Below are 12,440 nucleotides of genomic sequence, written 5' to 3'. Positions count from 1 at the left end.
GCTCTGTTGATGATCAGCCGTATTTTGATATTGGAGGTGTCAATATACAAACAGTACATCGGTCCAATCTTTTTGGTGAACCATGGGTGAACCAAAGAATAGTTTGTAAAGATAAACAATTGCTACTCTAAACATCAACACTAGGGTAAACATTAACACCAATCACAAAGTTCACTCCAAAAGTTTGTAAATAAAATCAGGCTATTAATTTCAAATAGTCAACGAAATTGACCTATTTTCCAGTAAACTCACATGTAGTGACATCCTTAACCATTTGTGGACGTTTGTCATTGATCAGATAAGAAAGATCCTGTTGAAAACTGTTGTTTCCCAAACCAGAAAGTACCGACCCTTCATAGACAAAATCATGTCTGTTTTTAATGGGTGACGAACGTATTGTTACACCATTTTATAAAGGCCCTGGACACTATTGGTAACTGCTTACTTGGTAACAAGCAATGGAGAGCTGTTGATAGTATAAAACATTGTGAGAAACGGCTCCCTCTGAAATATTAGCTTTTGAGAAAGAAGTAATTTCTCACTAAAATATTTGAATTGATTTCGAGACCTCAAGCATGAAAGCACACAACTTTGTGTGACAAGGGTGTTTTTTCTTCCTCTATTATCTCGCAACTTCGACGACCAATTGAGTTAAAATTTCCCAGGTTTGTTATTTTGTGCGTATATGTTGAGATGCACCAAGTGAGAAGACTGGTCTTTGACAATTACCAAAGGTGTCCAGTGTCTTTAACGTGAAATTAGAGACTGGAATTTGTTCCACTATCATAAAGACCTCTATCTATTGGAAAATAAGTGCATCAGGAAACTCGATTTGATTGTAGCAATCTGTTTTATTTGTGTTTGTTTAAGGTTTCCATTTTTCATTTTCTATAAAACTGTAAAGAAGTTAAAACACTCTTAGTTTCAGTAAAATTGTCTTGGGTGAGAAACATCAGGCCAAGTTGATATGTTTAGTTTCTTAAAGACAGTGGACACTATTGGTAATTGTCAAAGACTAGTCTTCACAGTTGGTATATCTCAACATATGCATAAAATAACAAACCTGTGAAAATTTGAGCTCAATCGGTCGTCGAAGTTGCGAGATAATAATGAAAGAAAAAACACCCTTGACATACGAAGTTGTGTGCTTTCTGATGCTTGATTTCGAGACCTCAAATTCCAAACTTGAGGTCTCGAAATCAAATTCGTGGAAAATTACTTCTTTCTTGAAACCTCTGTCACTTCAGAGGGAGCTACATGTATATCTCCCAAGGTCTTATACTATCAACCTCTCCCCATTACTCGTAATCAAGAAAGGTTTTATGATGATAATTATTTTGAGTAATTACCAATAGTGTCCACTGCCTTTAAAACTTTGCAAAGAGGGACCCAAATCAGGTGACTTTCTCCTGAAGACGACTGATCGAAACGTTGTATCTTCTAACCACCGGTTCTTCTTAGAACCACTACAACTCAAAAAATACATTACACATGGTGTCACTGCAAACCTCACCTGACAAGTAGTTTCAGTAAGCCAACTTTACATGATAAAAACAATATCATAACGTTTAAGTTCCACCTTGGCAAGACAAATTCTCATTCAGACTCGAGACCATGGACGGCGCGCCGTTTCGAGACCTCTTGTCATTAACCTCTTGAAGGGAAGCAATGAAAAGCAATGTTGATTGGGTGACCCAAAATTGACAACTCTGCGCGCTTGAAAAGCGGTCTCTACTATTAACAAGAATCTAGTATGGTACACTGAAGATGAAGATTTACCTACAAGTTTCTAATTCACAATTCATCAAACAACATGTCGGGATCGGGATCAGATTTTGACGATTTACTCGATGTTCTTTGTGACAGGCGACCAATTTCAGATGTTCCGGGTGTAGATGGGGTAGCACTCCTGGAATTCAAAGACATACATAAACATTGGTTAGCGATTAAAATAATATTTTAATGATAAGGGTACAAGTGTCAGTAATAATAATAAAAATAATAACAGTATTTATAAAGCGCCAAATTGCCAAAGGATACAAGGCGCTGAGAAGGAAAGAAGGGGAAAAAGACAGAACAAAGACAAAGATGACCAGCTACGAAGAGGCAAAAAGGTGGGTTTGGAGAGCACGTTTGAAGGCTGGGACACTGTTTGAGCTTCTGGTAAGGGTAGGTAGAGAATTCCATAGTCAGGGAGCAGCAATTGAACATGCCCTATCACCTGCAAGTTTATGGGTTTTGTGGACTGAAAGGGATTTACCAGTAGTAGAGCGAAGACAAGAAGATGTCTGAAGTGAAAGGAGAGAGTAGAGATAGTCCGGGTCACAGTGATTGAGGGATTTATATGTGTGGACCATTGTACGGAATTGAATGCATTGGGCAACTGGAAGCCAGTGTAATTGCAGTACCAGGTGTCCAACCCACACTTTGCTGCTGGCAACACCTGGGCCCAATTTCATAGAGCTGCTAAGCACAAAAATCTGCTTAGCATGAAATTTCTTCCTTGATAAAAACATGACTACCAACAAAATTTCTATTCGATGCATATTGCCCGTTACTGGTATTCAGCTGTTGTTTGCTTTCCCTGAAAATCATATGGAAATTAGGTTGGAAATCCTGTTTTTATGAAGGCCAAACTTTCATGCTAAGCAAATTTGTGTGCTTAGCAGCTCTATGAAATTGGACCCAGAGCTTGGGTCCGGTGAACTAGATTGCTTGGCCGCGCCACACCACATGCCATCTTAGCTTATGTCTTTCCTAGGTTTCTTATATTTTTCTCTCCGTGCTTTGGTGTACACAATAACCATGAATTAAACAATTTAAACATCAAAAAATAATTTGTACAGTGTATATCTAGTACAATACTTTTGCATTATTTCACTTTGATTCTTCAAAACATACAAGGTATCCGAGTAATATGCCTGTGATTTTTTTCACAGAACGACTAATGGGGAGAGGCTGATGGTATTAAACATTGTGAGAAACAGCTCCCTCTGAAGTGACCTAGTTTTGCAGAAAGAAATAATTTTATTTCGAGACCTTAGGTTTAGAACTTGGTCTCGAAATCAAGAATCTGAAAGCACACAACTTCGTGTAGCAAGGGTGTTTTTTCTTTCATTATCCCGCAACTCCGACAATCGATTGAGCTCAAATTTCCACAGGTTTGTTATTTTATGCATATGTTGAGATACACCAAGTGAGAGTCTTTGACAATTACCAATAGTGTACACTGTCTTTAACATCTACTATTAAACAAGAAATTAACTCACCTTTCTGTCCTGCCAGATAACACTTTAGGAATGGCTGGTTTAGATGGCGTCTGTTTACTCGTTATAGCTCGTCTTTTTCTCCTGCAAGAAAACACAAAACCTGTAAGACACTCTGTCTCCTCAATGAGCCTCCTCCATAGGTTCTTCATCTAAAAGTAAGAAGGTTCTCTCACTTGTTGTTCCTTCCTAGCACCCACTTTCCGCAACTTCTTACCCTTAAAGGAACACGTTGCCTTGGATCGGACGAGTTGGTCTATAAAAAGCATTTTGTAACCGCTTTTTATAAAATGCATATGGTGAGAAAGATGTTGTAAAAGTAGAATACAATGATCCACACAAACATGCCTCGAAATTGCACGGTTGTCCTTTTACATCATCGACACACACGGTTGGCCATTTATGGCAGTCAAATTTTTGACTCCCATAAATGGCTGACCGTGTTAGTTTGCAAAGTAAAAGGAAAACCACGCAATTTCGAGGCAAATTTGTGTGGATCATTGTATTCTACCATGTGTCTACTTTTAAAACATCTTTCTAACCATATGCATTTTATAAAAACTGGTTACAAAATGCTTTTTATAGACCAACTCGTCCGATCCAAGGCAACGTGTTCATTTAATACAATCTTTGACTTGACAACCAATCAGACAAGGCGATATACCTTTTGCCCAATGTAGCTGCTGTTTCATTGGTTGGTTCACCATCGCTAAAAAAAAAAAACCTGGTGAGGTCTTAATTAGCTTATTTTCAGCCAATCACAGCCTACTTTGATTTATCAATAACCAATCAGATTAGGCGATATATACCTTTTGCCCATAGGAGCTGCTGCTTCATTGGTTGCTTCATCATCGCCTAGAATCAAGCTTGTGTCTGCCTCCACTCTACTTGATTGTAAGGTTCTCTTTTTCGGTTTGTGTCTCGACTGAAAGGGGTAACAAAAAAAGAATTTTAAATTAAAACTTTTTTATATTTATACATCAAACAAAACCTTTAGACATTTGCTACGGAATAGAGAAGGGCTTGGTTAACGTTACACTCTAGATACCTAGTTTTTTTCCCACAGGAATTTGGGCAGCACTGTGCTTTATACAGTCAATATACATCTAGCAATGTAATAATAGCAAGTAGTTCTTAGACCTTTATAGTGCATTTTACAGTAATGTATCAGTGCGCTTTACATTAGTGTCCTGGGGCCAATTTCATAGCCCTGCTAAGCACACATTAGCACACAAATTTGCTTAGCGTGACATTTTGGCCTTGATAAAAACAGAATTACCAACCAAATTTCCACGTGGTTTTCAGGATAAGCAAACAACAGCTGAATACCAGTAACAAGCATTATGCAACAAATGGAAATTTGGTTGGTAATCCTGTTTTTATCAAGGAAGAAATTTCATGCTAAGCAAATTTTTGTGCTTAGCAGCGCTACAAAATTTGGCCCTGGTCATTTGGCCAATTACATTTCCGTAATCTTTCTCATCTCCCTTGGGAGTATACAGCCCTGAGCTGCAGTGGTGGTCCGAAGGCTATTTCAAACACATTATCAAGCTCTACCCTCACAGGTACCCATTTACACCCATGTGAAGAAAAGCAAATAATAATAATAAATAATAAAATAAGACTTGTAATGCGCACGTATCCACCCTGCTGGGTGTTAAAGGCGCAGTTAAACAAAAACAAAACAAAGAAAATCAGACACAACAAAATTAGTCCTTGAAAACCTGTGACATAAGATAAGTTTTGAGAGGAGATTTGAATTTTGCGGTACAAAGACAATCTTGAAGATTAAATGGTAGAGAGTTCCAAATGCATGCGAAGCTGAAGAAAAAACAAAGCATCTTGCTCAAGGACACAACTGTGATCCCGAAGCCTTAACCACCATAACTCAAATTCAATGCTCTAAAACGCTCGGCCACGACACCCTAAGTAGGTGTCCTGCCCAGGATTTAAAGATACTCCGACAACTCGACCATTGTTAACTTGAGTTCAATGCACTATTACCGCCTGCCATTATCTCACCTTGGATTCCTCATCTGTGCTGATATCATCGTCTTTAAGCTCCTCGTCTTCAAAATCATCCTCATTACTCTCCTCCCCTGAGGAATTCAACGACGGATGAGATGTATCTCTTGTTGGGAGATGACTGGATGCAGATTCTGCATTTGAGATTGCATCCTTGACTGAGGAAAATAAAGAGGGAAAATGAGCATTTTACAAAAATACAAGAGCAAAGCCATAACTAATGTACATAGAGCAAAACCATTAATACCAGAGAAAATAACATAATACAGCCAAAAAAAAAGTAAAAAAAAAAAGCAAAACCATTAGATACATATACATACTTTTTCAATTCAAATAATTATTTGTTTATTTTAAGAAATACATTGACACTAAATAAAAAGTCTAAGACTAGGAACTTGGTTTTAAACAATAAAATTACAAGAAATATTATACATAGGGCAACCACCATACATATTGGGCAAATCCAAGGAGGCCAAACCAAGTATAGGATGAACACCTAAAACAAAGGATCAAAGATAACATAAAGGACCAGTGATAAAAGGATAACAATAATGAATAGGGTAGATGGCCTTACATTAGCTTTCGTTTCAAATTAAACCTTCATCAGAGGCATAAAACAAGTACAAACAAATACATATCCATTTATAGAAAAAAAAAGAGGGAAGGGATTGAGAGAACGATCCAGAAACAGCGAGGAAATAATAGCCAAAATAATTGTCTACTTAAAGGCAGTGGACACTATTGGTCATTACTCAAAAAAAAAACTTTCTTGGTGACGAGTAAAGGGGAGAGGTTGATGAGATAAAACATTGTGAGAAACGGCTCCCCCTGAAGTGCCATAGTTTTCGAGAAAGAGGTAATTTTCAACAAATTTGATTTCAAGACCTCATATTTAGAAATTGAGGTCTCGAAATCAACCATTTAAACGCACACAGTTCGTGTGGCAAGGGTGTTTTTTCTTTCATTATATATCTCGCAAGTTCGATGACCGATTGAGCCCAAATTTTCACAGGTTTGTTATTTGATGCTTATGTCATGTATGTTGAGATACACCAACTGTGAAGGCTAGTCTTTGACAACTACCAATAGTGTCCACTGCCTTTAAGAAACAATTGGTGGCTATGAACCAATAGGAGTAAACTGGTGAGGACCATAAAAGTGGTAAATGCATTGTAGGTATTACATACAATGCAGGGAAACATGAACAAAAGGCATCATTTGTATATTGGAAATAGTTTCATCCATTAAATACATGGATGCCCATAAATAATAATTAAAGATAGCCATATTTTTAGTATGATAGATAAAACGTGGAAGGTAGTGGTAGCACTAAAAGACTATAGCCTAGTTCATAATTCCTGTGGATGCGTATGTGATACAAATTTTCCCGTCACAATTTTGCAGCGAATTATTTGCATCAGTAGAAATGTGCTTGATTCCTGCAAAACATTTGAAGCGAAAACAGCCATGTGATATCTAGATGCTTTCACAATTATCAACAGTGTCAAGTGTATTTAAGTGTTGCTACTACCTTTCTTGTTCCATTTAACTGATAAGTTCACTGTTTTAAAGGAATTACATGGAGATAACAGGTGTGAGTTGCCAGAACAAAACGATGTAAGTAATAAGTAATATGTTCCATATATTGAATGCATGATAATATATTGTTGTGTACAGTGCAAAGACATGTTTAAAGTCTTACCTTCTTGTTTGAGACGTCTGATTTTTGCTTTCTTGTCATTCAGAACAACTTGAAACTGCAAAAGAAAATCGACAAAGATCTTTGATTGACAAAATTGATGAGTGTCTGCAAGTAGGACGTATACAAACAATTACTCAAGAGCATTGAGTGTGATCCTAAATAATAGGAAACATTTTCTTTTTTTAAGTAACCTACCTTTGAGAAGAGTTCTTGTTCCATTTCACTATGCAAATTAACACATTTTTCCAGTCTCTGAAAAAACAAAAACATTTTCAACATTTGAATATGTTCGTTGCACATTTTTTTGAAAACAAGCAGACTTTATGTATACAATTTCTCAAAGGGTTTGGATACTTTTTGTAACACAAAACACAATGGCTTCAGATTTACATTTAACTTACAGTTTGAAGATAATGATAGTAGAATGCTTCCCTTCAAATATTGAGGTGCTGTAGTGTTTGAGAAATGTGTAAAACAATGTCACTGGGATGAAACTTATTTTCACGACATTGTTTTACTAATTTCTTGAAAACTACAGCTTCACAGCAAGTGATGTTTTCAGGGAAGCTTTCTACCATCATTTTCTTCAAACTGTGTAGGTTGCATAAATCTGTGGACTTCAGCTATTAAATTACTATGGTTGATTAAAAAACTGCTCACTGCAGCCAACTGGGTGAATTACAAAACAGTGTACATTAAAATGAAAAGGAATACAACAAGTAAGTTTATTTAAAGTAAACCGCATAAAATGAAACAGAGAGGCATTTAGGAAATCAAGAAATGCACAAAGCACATACAAATAATGTGGACATTTTGTTTTGTGTTCTAGAAAAAGTACCCAGACCCTTATAAAACTTACTTTCAGAGCATTTGCCCTCTCAGTCGACAATCGTTCATTCTCTCCTTCTAAGACGTTGATGTTCTCTCTTAAGGAAGCGGCATTCTGGATTGTGAAGATGAACAATTCTTGGATGGCCTCTGAAGGGTCTTCAGCAACCTCCAGGGTTACCGAACCAAGTTGGAACTGAAAAAATAATTAACAAAAATTGTTTCTCTCTCTAAAATCTCAAGGCCATGTCATTCATGAGAAGAATCCATTTCTCATTATTTTCCTGGAGATAGTTACAGCTGGAAGGCATCCTTTGTGTGCTGCTCAAGTTTTCCTTAAAGGCAGTGGACACTATTGGTAATTACTCAAAATAATTATTGGCATAAAACCTTACGAGTAATGGGGAGAGGTTGATGGTATAAAACATTGTGAGAAGCGGCTCCCTCTGAAGTACAAAGTTTTTAAGAAAGAAGTAATTTTCAACGAATTTGATTTCGAGACCTCAGATTTAGAATTTGAGGGTCTCAAAATCAAGCATCTAAAAGTACACAACTTCGTATGACAAGAGTGTTTTTTCTTTCATTATTATCTCGCAACTTTGAAGACCAATTGAGCTCAAATTTTCACAGGTTTGTTATTTAAGCATAAGTTGAGATACACCAAGTGAGAAGACTGGTCTTTGACAACTACCAGTGTCTTTAAGCATGAAGTGCAGTTGGTGTTACAAGAACAAAATTACCCTGTGTGACATGGCCTTAAAAATGCAGAGCAAATATGTACAGAAACTAATGCATTGCTTTATGGTTTGCAGAGCTTTAGAATTATAAGAATTTCAAAGAGACAAGACCTGAATAATCGGACAGGGAGTGAAAACCAGATCCTCATGCCACGTCCGTCTACGGTAGGTATTCAAACCTGAGTCCACAGAGGTGGAAGGCAGGGCATGATAAAAACTAAAAGGTTGAGGGACGACACCATCCGGAAGTCAACAACAAATATTACAGTGTTGCTTTTCAGATACACCTACACTTGAAGATTTGGTGGGGAAAAAAGTAACAAAACTGCACACAATGTCAAATTGGATTGCTGAACGAGATTTATTTTGGACAAACCTACCTTGATGTTTCCACTTGTCATGACTTTCTTCCAGGAGAACTCTGACCCACTGCCATCAGACGGTTTCATCTACGAGACAAAACATTTATTGATCACTTTCTAAAAAGACAATAACAAAGACAAAGTATTATCCTTTTCTTTCTTTTTGTGTTTTGAGTAACAACAGTTATAAATATGCGTACAATTAGTGATACCCTAAGCTACATGTTCATGTCTCATGAACTTTTGATAAGATAAAAAAAACAGGCATGATATTTGGTCCTTTGAAAAAAAGTAGGAACACTTTTTAGTACAAGGAGAGCTGACCTACGTATCCACTTAAGGTTTAGGCTGTAATAGACTATTCAGGCCTAATTAATAAAATTTGTTTAGATCTTTCTAAGGGCAAAAAAGAAAAGAAAACAGACTAAAGTAGAAAGAATATCACGTGCCTTACAAGATCATGTTGAAAACTGCTCCATTCTAAACCGGTAGGTACTAACCATAGAGTGTCACAGGCAAACTTGTGTCTGCTTTTATTGAGTGACTCACTTGATGTTAAAGGCAGTGGACTCTATTGGTAATTGTCAAAGACTAGCCTTCACAGTTAGTGTATCTCAACATATAGGGCCTATGCATAAAATAACACACCTGTGAAAATTTGAGCTCAAGTGGTCATCAAACTTGCGAGATAATAATGAAAGAAAAAAAAACACCCTTGTCACACGAAGTTGTTTGCTTTCAGATGATTGATTTAAAGACCTCAAGTTCTAAATCTGAGGTCTCGAAATCAAAATCGTGGAAAATTACTTCTTTCTCGAAAACTATGGCACTTCAGAGGGAGCCGTTTCTCACGATATTTAATACCATCAACCTCTCCCCATTACTCGTCACCAAGAAAGGTTTAATGATAATAATTATTTTGAGTAATTACCAATAGTGTCCACTGCCTTTAGCCTGCTTACCTGATACTCAAATGCCAGGTCTCCCATGTTTTGTCTCGTCAGGGCTTTCTTCGTTTGCTCAATAAATTCTTGAAGATCCATGTTGACTTCCTTGGCAAGCTTCTCCAGTCTCTTTAAGGAAACTGAAAGTAAAGAGAATAAAGGAAATATTTTAAAACCACTTTATGGCTACATGAAGATGTAATACTATTTTGAATTCAATTGCTAAAACATAGAGACAAAGAATAAACTACAAGGGAAACTGACTGGGACCCCTGGCTGCTGCTTCTCAAGATGTTATTATTGGGTGTGATCCATGGCTACACAGCAGTAAACGGTTGTATGGCATCTGACTGGCACACCTGAACGAAGATATTGACAAAATAGGGACACCGCCAATATAGGGCTAGATACATGTAGCTCAGTTGGTGGAGCGCCATTGGTTCAAATACTGATCTAGTTATTTTTTTTCCAACCCCAAATCAAAACAAAGAGAAACTGCAAAATTAAAAGTTGACGCTTGAGAGGAATTTTAGTATGGACAGTGAGGGAGCATCTTAAACATGTTAAAAGTTAGGCAAGTTTTAGGCATGTGGGTGTGGTGTGTTACGTAAAGCCAACAAAACCTTACGTGTCCCTTCCCACGAGTTGATTGTGTCGGTGATGACCAGATCAAATCCATCCTTCCCTCCTTCTCTTAGAGTAGTTTGTAGAAAATACGGCTGCCGACCAACATCGATACGGCACAGACTCCGATTGGACATTCTGGGAAAATGAAAACAACTTTCATTAAAGGCAGTGGACACTTTTGGTAATTGCTCAAAATACCTTTTTGGCATAAAAACTTACTTGTTAACAAGTAATGGAGAGCTGTTGATAGTATTTAAAAAACATTGTGAGAATCGGCTCCCTCCCTCTGAAGTAAAGAAGTTTTCTAGTGAGAAGTAATTTTCCACGAATTTGATTTCAAGACCTCAGAATTAGATTTTTAAGGTCTGACATGGGTGTTTTTGCTTTCATTATTATCTTGCAACTTCGGCGACCAGTTGAGCTCAAATTTTCACAGGTTTGTTATTTTATGCATATATTGAGATACACCAAGTGAGAAGACTGGTCTTTGACATTTACCAATAGTGTCCAGTGTCTTTAGAGAATGGGTATACCTACCTTGGTACTCCTAGAACTATGACGTTTGTTCCACTATCATCTTTGTTTGTTCGAGACGATAGTGGAATGAGCCTCATCATAGTTCTAGGAGTAAATACCTTTGGTAGTCAATACAAAAACAATGACCCTAAACATTTTGTTATTTTACTTAGTGTAACATGTTATTTTTTTCACCAGGTAGTTTTTATTTATATTTATATTTTTAAAATTCTGTGTTTGTTTAAATGATGCACACTGGAAGGCAATTTTCATGTTTTTAACATGATGTGAAATTGAAAATGTCATTAGGTTGTCGATCTTACAAAAGTTACTGCATGAAACCTATGTATCATGTAAGGCTCACGGGGCACAGAAAAGCCTTTTTGAGAATTTGGTTTCCAGTTTTGTAAAGAAGCTTCTTGCTTTTATAAAACTTAAAAGTAGTGTCAAAAAAGGGACTCGCTCCAGATCTCACGAGAACACCAGGCATTTTCCTTTCGACGACCACCTGCCTGGGCAGTCAATATTTATGTTTAAATGTCTATATATATAACTATAAGGTTTATCGCGGATAGCAAAATATCAAGAGAGGGTGCTGTTGAACCCAAACAGAGATAAAGGCCATGCGTGCGCACGTCGTGCTTGCAACAATATCATACATCGGGGCGTTGCCTTCCCGGCATGACTGATGCATTTGCGTTTCTGAATCGCGATAAACCTTAGTTATGGTTGTGTGTGGGTATTCGCAGATTACTCCAGCAACAGCAACATTCTGAATAACTATTAAAAAATCTTGCAACAACAGTTTGCCATAACTTTTCATATCAGTCACGCCACCACTTTTTTACTCATATTTTAATTTTACCAAAACAAGAAAAAGGGGTATCTCATTGAGGAAAATTTATTAGGTACTATTTATTTCATATGGAATGAAAAAGTGGTGGCGTAAACGGAAAATTTTCCAAAGTTTGAAAACAAATTCAACAACACACCCACTTTTTACACTTGAAACTAAAGTTGTTTTTATACACTACAGACAGTGCCCTCTACGACTACGGTCGTTCCACACTGCCCATGCTGCCCGTCCGTGCACGCACACTTACTGAAAAGTGTTCCACTGTGTCTGTTTCCGTTTATAAAAGCCCCAAATTACCAGTTAAATTGTGTAATCCTAAGACAAAGAATGCTATAGAGTACTTTTACATGACATAATATAACAAACGAAGGTTGAAACAGAATACTCACTTTAAAGCCGTCTCCGCTTGTTGACAGAACGAAGCCACCGCTGAAAGAAAACAAAATGAGCACATTTACTCAAGAGAGGGCGCTACACAAACTACACTGAGCTACGGCCGTTGTGTGGTCTTCATTTTAGTCCAACTTGGACTCCAAGTGATTAAAAAAACGATTGAACTGTAACTGAATAACAAAGT

The 12,440-nt window shown here is 37.1% G+C and overlaps 1 protein-coding gene across 1 annotated transcript; it reads right to left on the bottom strand.

Annotated features, from left to right (window-relative positions):
- Positions 1 to 183: 183 nt before the first annotated feature.
- On the bottom strand, positions 184 to 12,306 carry LOC139943288 (DNA repair protein XRCC4-like). The gene is made up of 11 exons (XM_071940118.1): positions 12,253 to 12,306; positions 10,493 to 10,626; positions 9,883 to 10,004; positions 8,939 to 9,007; positions 7,853 to 8,017; positions 7,189 to 7,245; positions 6,994 to 7,048; positions 5,289 to 5,449; positions 4,076 to 4,191; positions 3,270 to 3,350; positions 184 to 1,909 (listed from the first exon to the last, which is right to left on the bottom strand). Exons 2-11 carry the CDS (start codon positions 10,623 to 10,625, stop codon positions 1,795 to 1,797), a joined length of 1,074 nt encoding a protein of 357 aa, XP_071796219.1. The 5' UTR covers position 10,626; positions 12,253 to 12,306; the 3' UTR covers positions 184 to 1,794.
- Between the last annotated feature and the right edge of the window lie 134 nt (positions 12,307 to 12,440).

The sequence above is a fragment of the Asterias amurensis genome, chromosome 10, assembly GCF_032118995.1.
Source record: "Asterias amurensis chromosome 10, ASM3211899v1".
In the NCBI taxonomy this organism is placed as follows: Eukaryota; Metazoa; Echinodermata; class Asteroidea; order Forcipulatida; family Asteriidae; genus Asterias; species Asterias amurensis.
Note: the sequence above shows the minus strand (reverse complement) of the source record. Positions and strands in the feature narration are given on the sequence as shown.

Excerpts from the sequence above, each read along its gene's own strand:
- LOC139943288 (XM_071940118.1), bottom strand. The coding sequence starts at position 10,625 with ATGTCCAATCGGAGTCTGTGCCGTATCGATGTTGGTCGGCAGCCGTAT. Across the intron at positions 10,005-10,492 it reads CAACTCGTGGGAAGGGACAC|TTTCCTTAAAGAGACTGGAG; the intron begins GTAAGGTTTTGT and ends CTTTACTTTCAG. Across the intron at positions 9,008-9,882 it reads ACCTGGCATTTGAGTATCAG|ATGAAACCGTCTGATGGCAG; the intron begins GTAAGCAGGCTA and ends TTTGTCTCGTAG.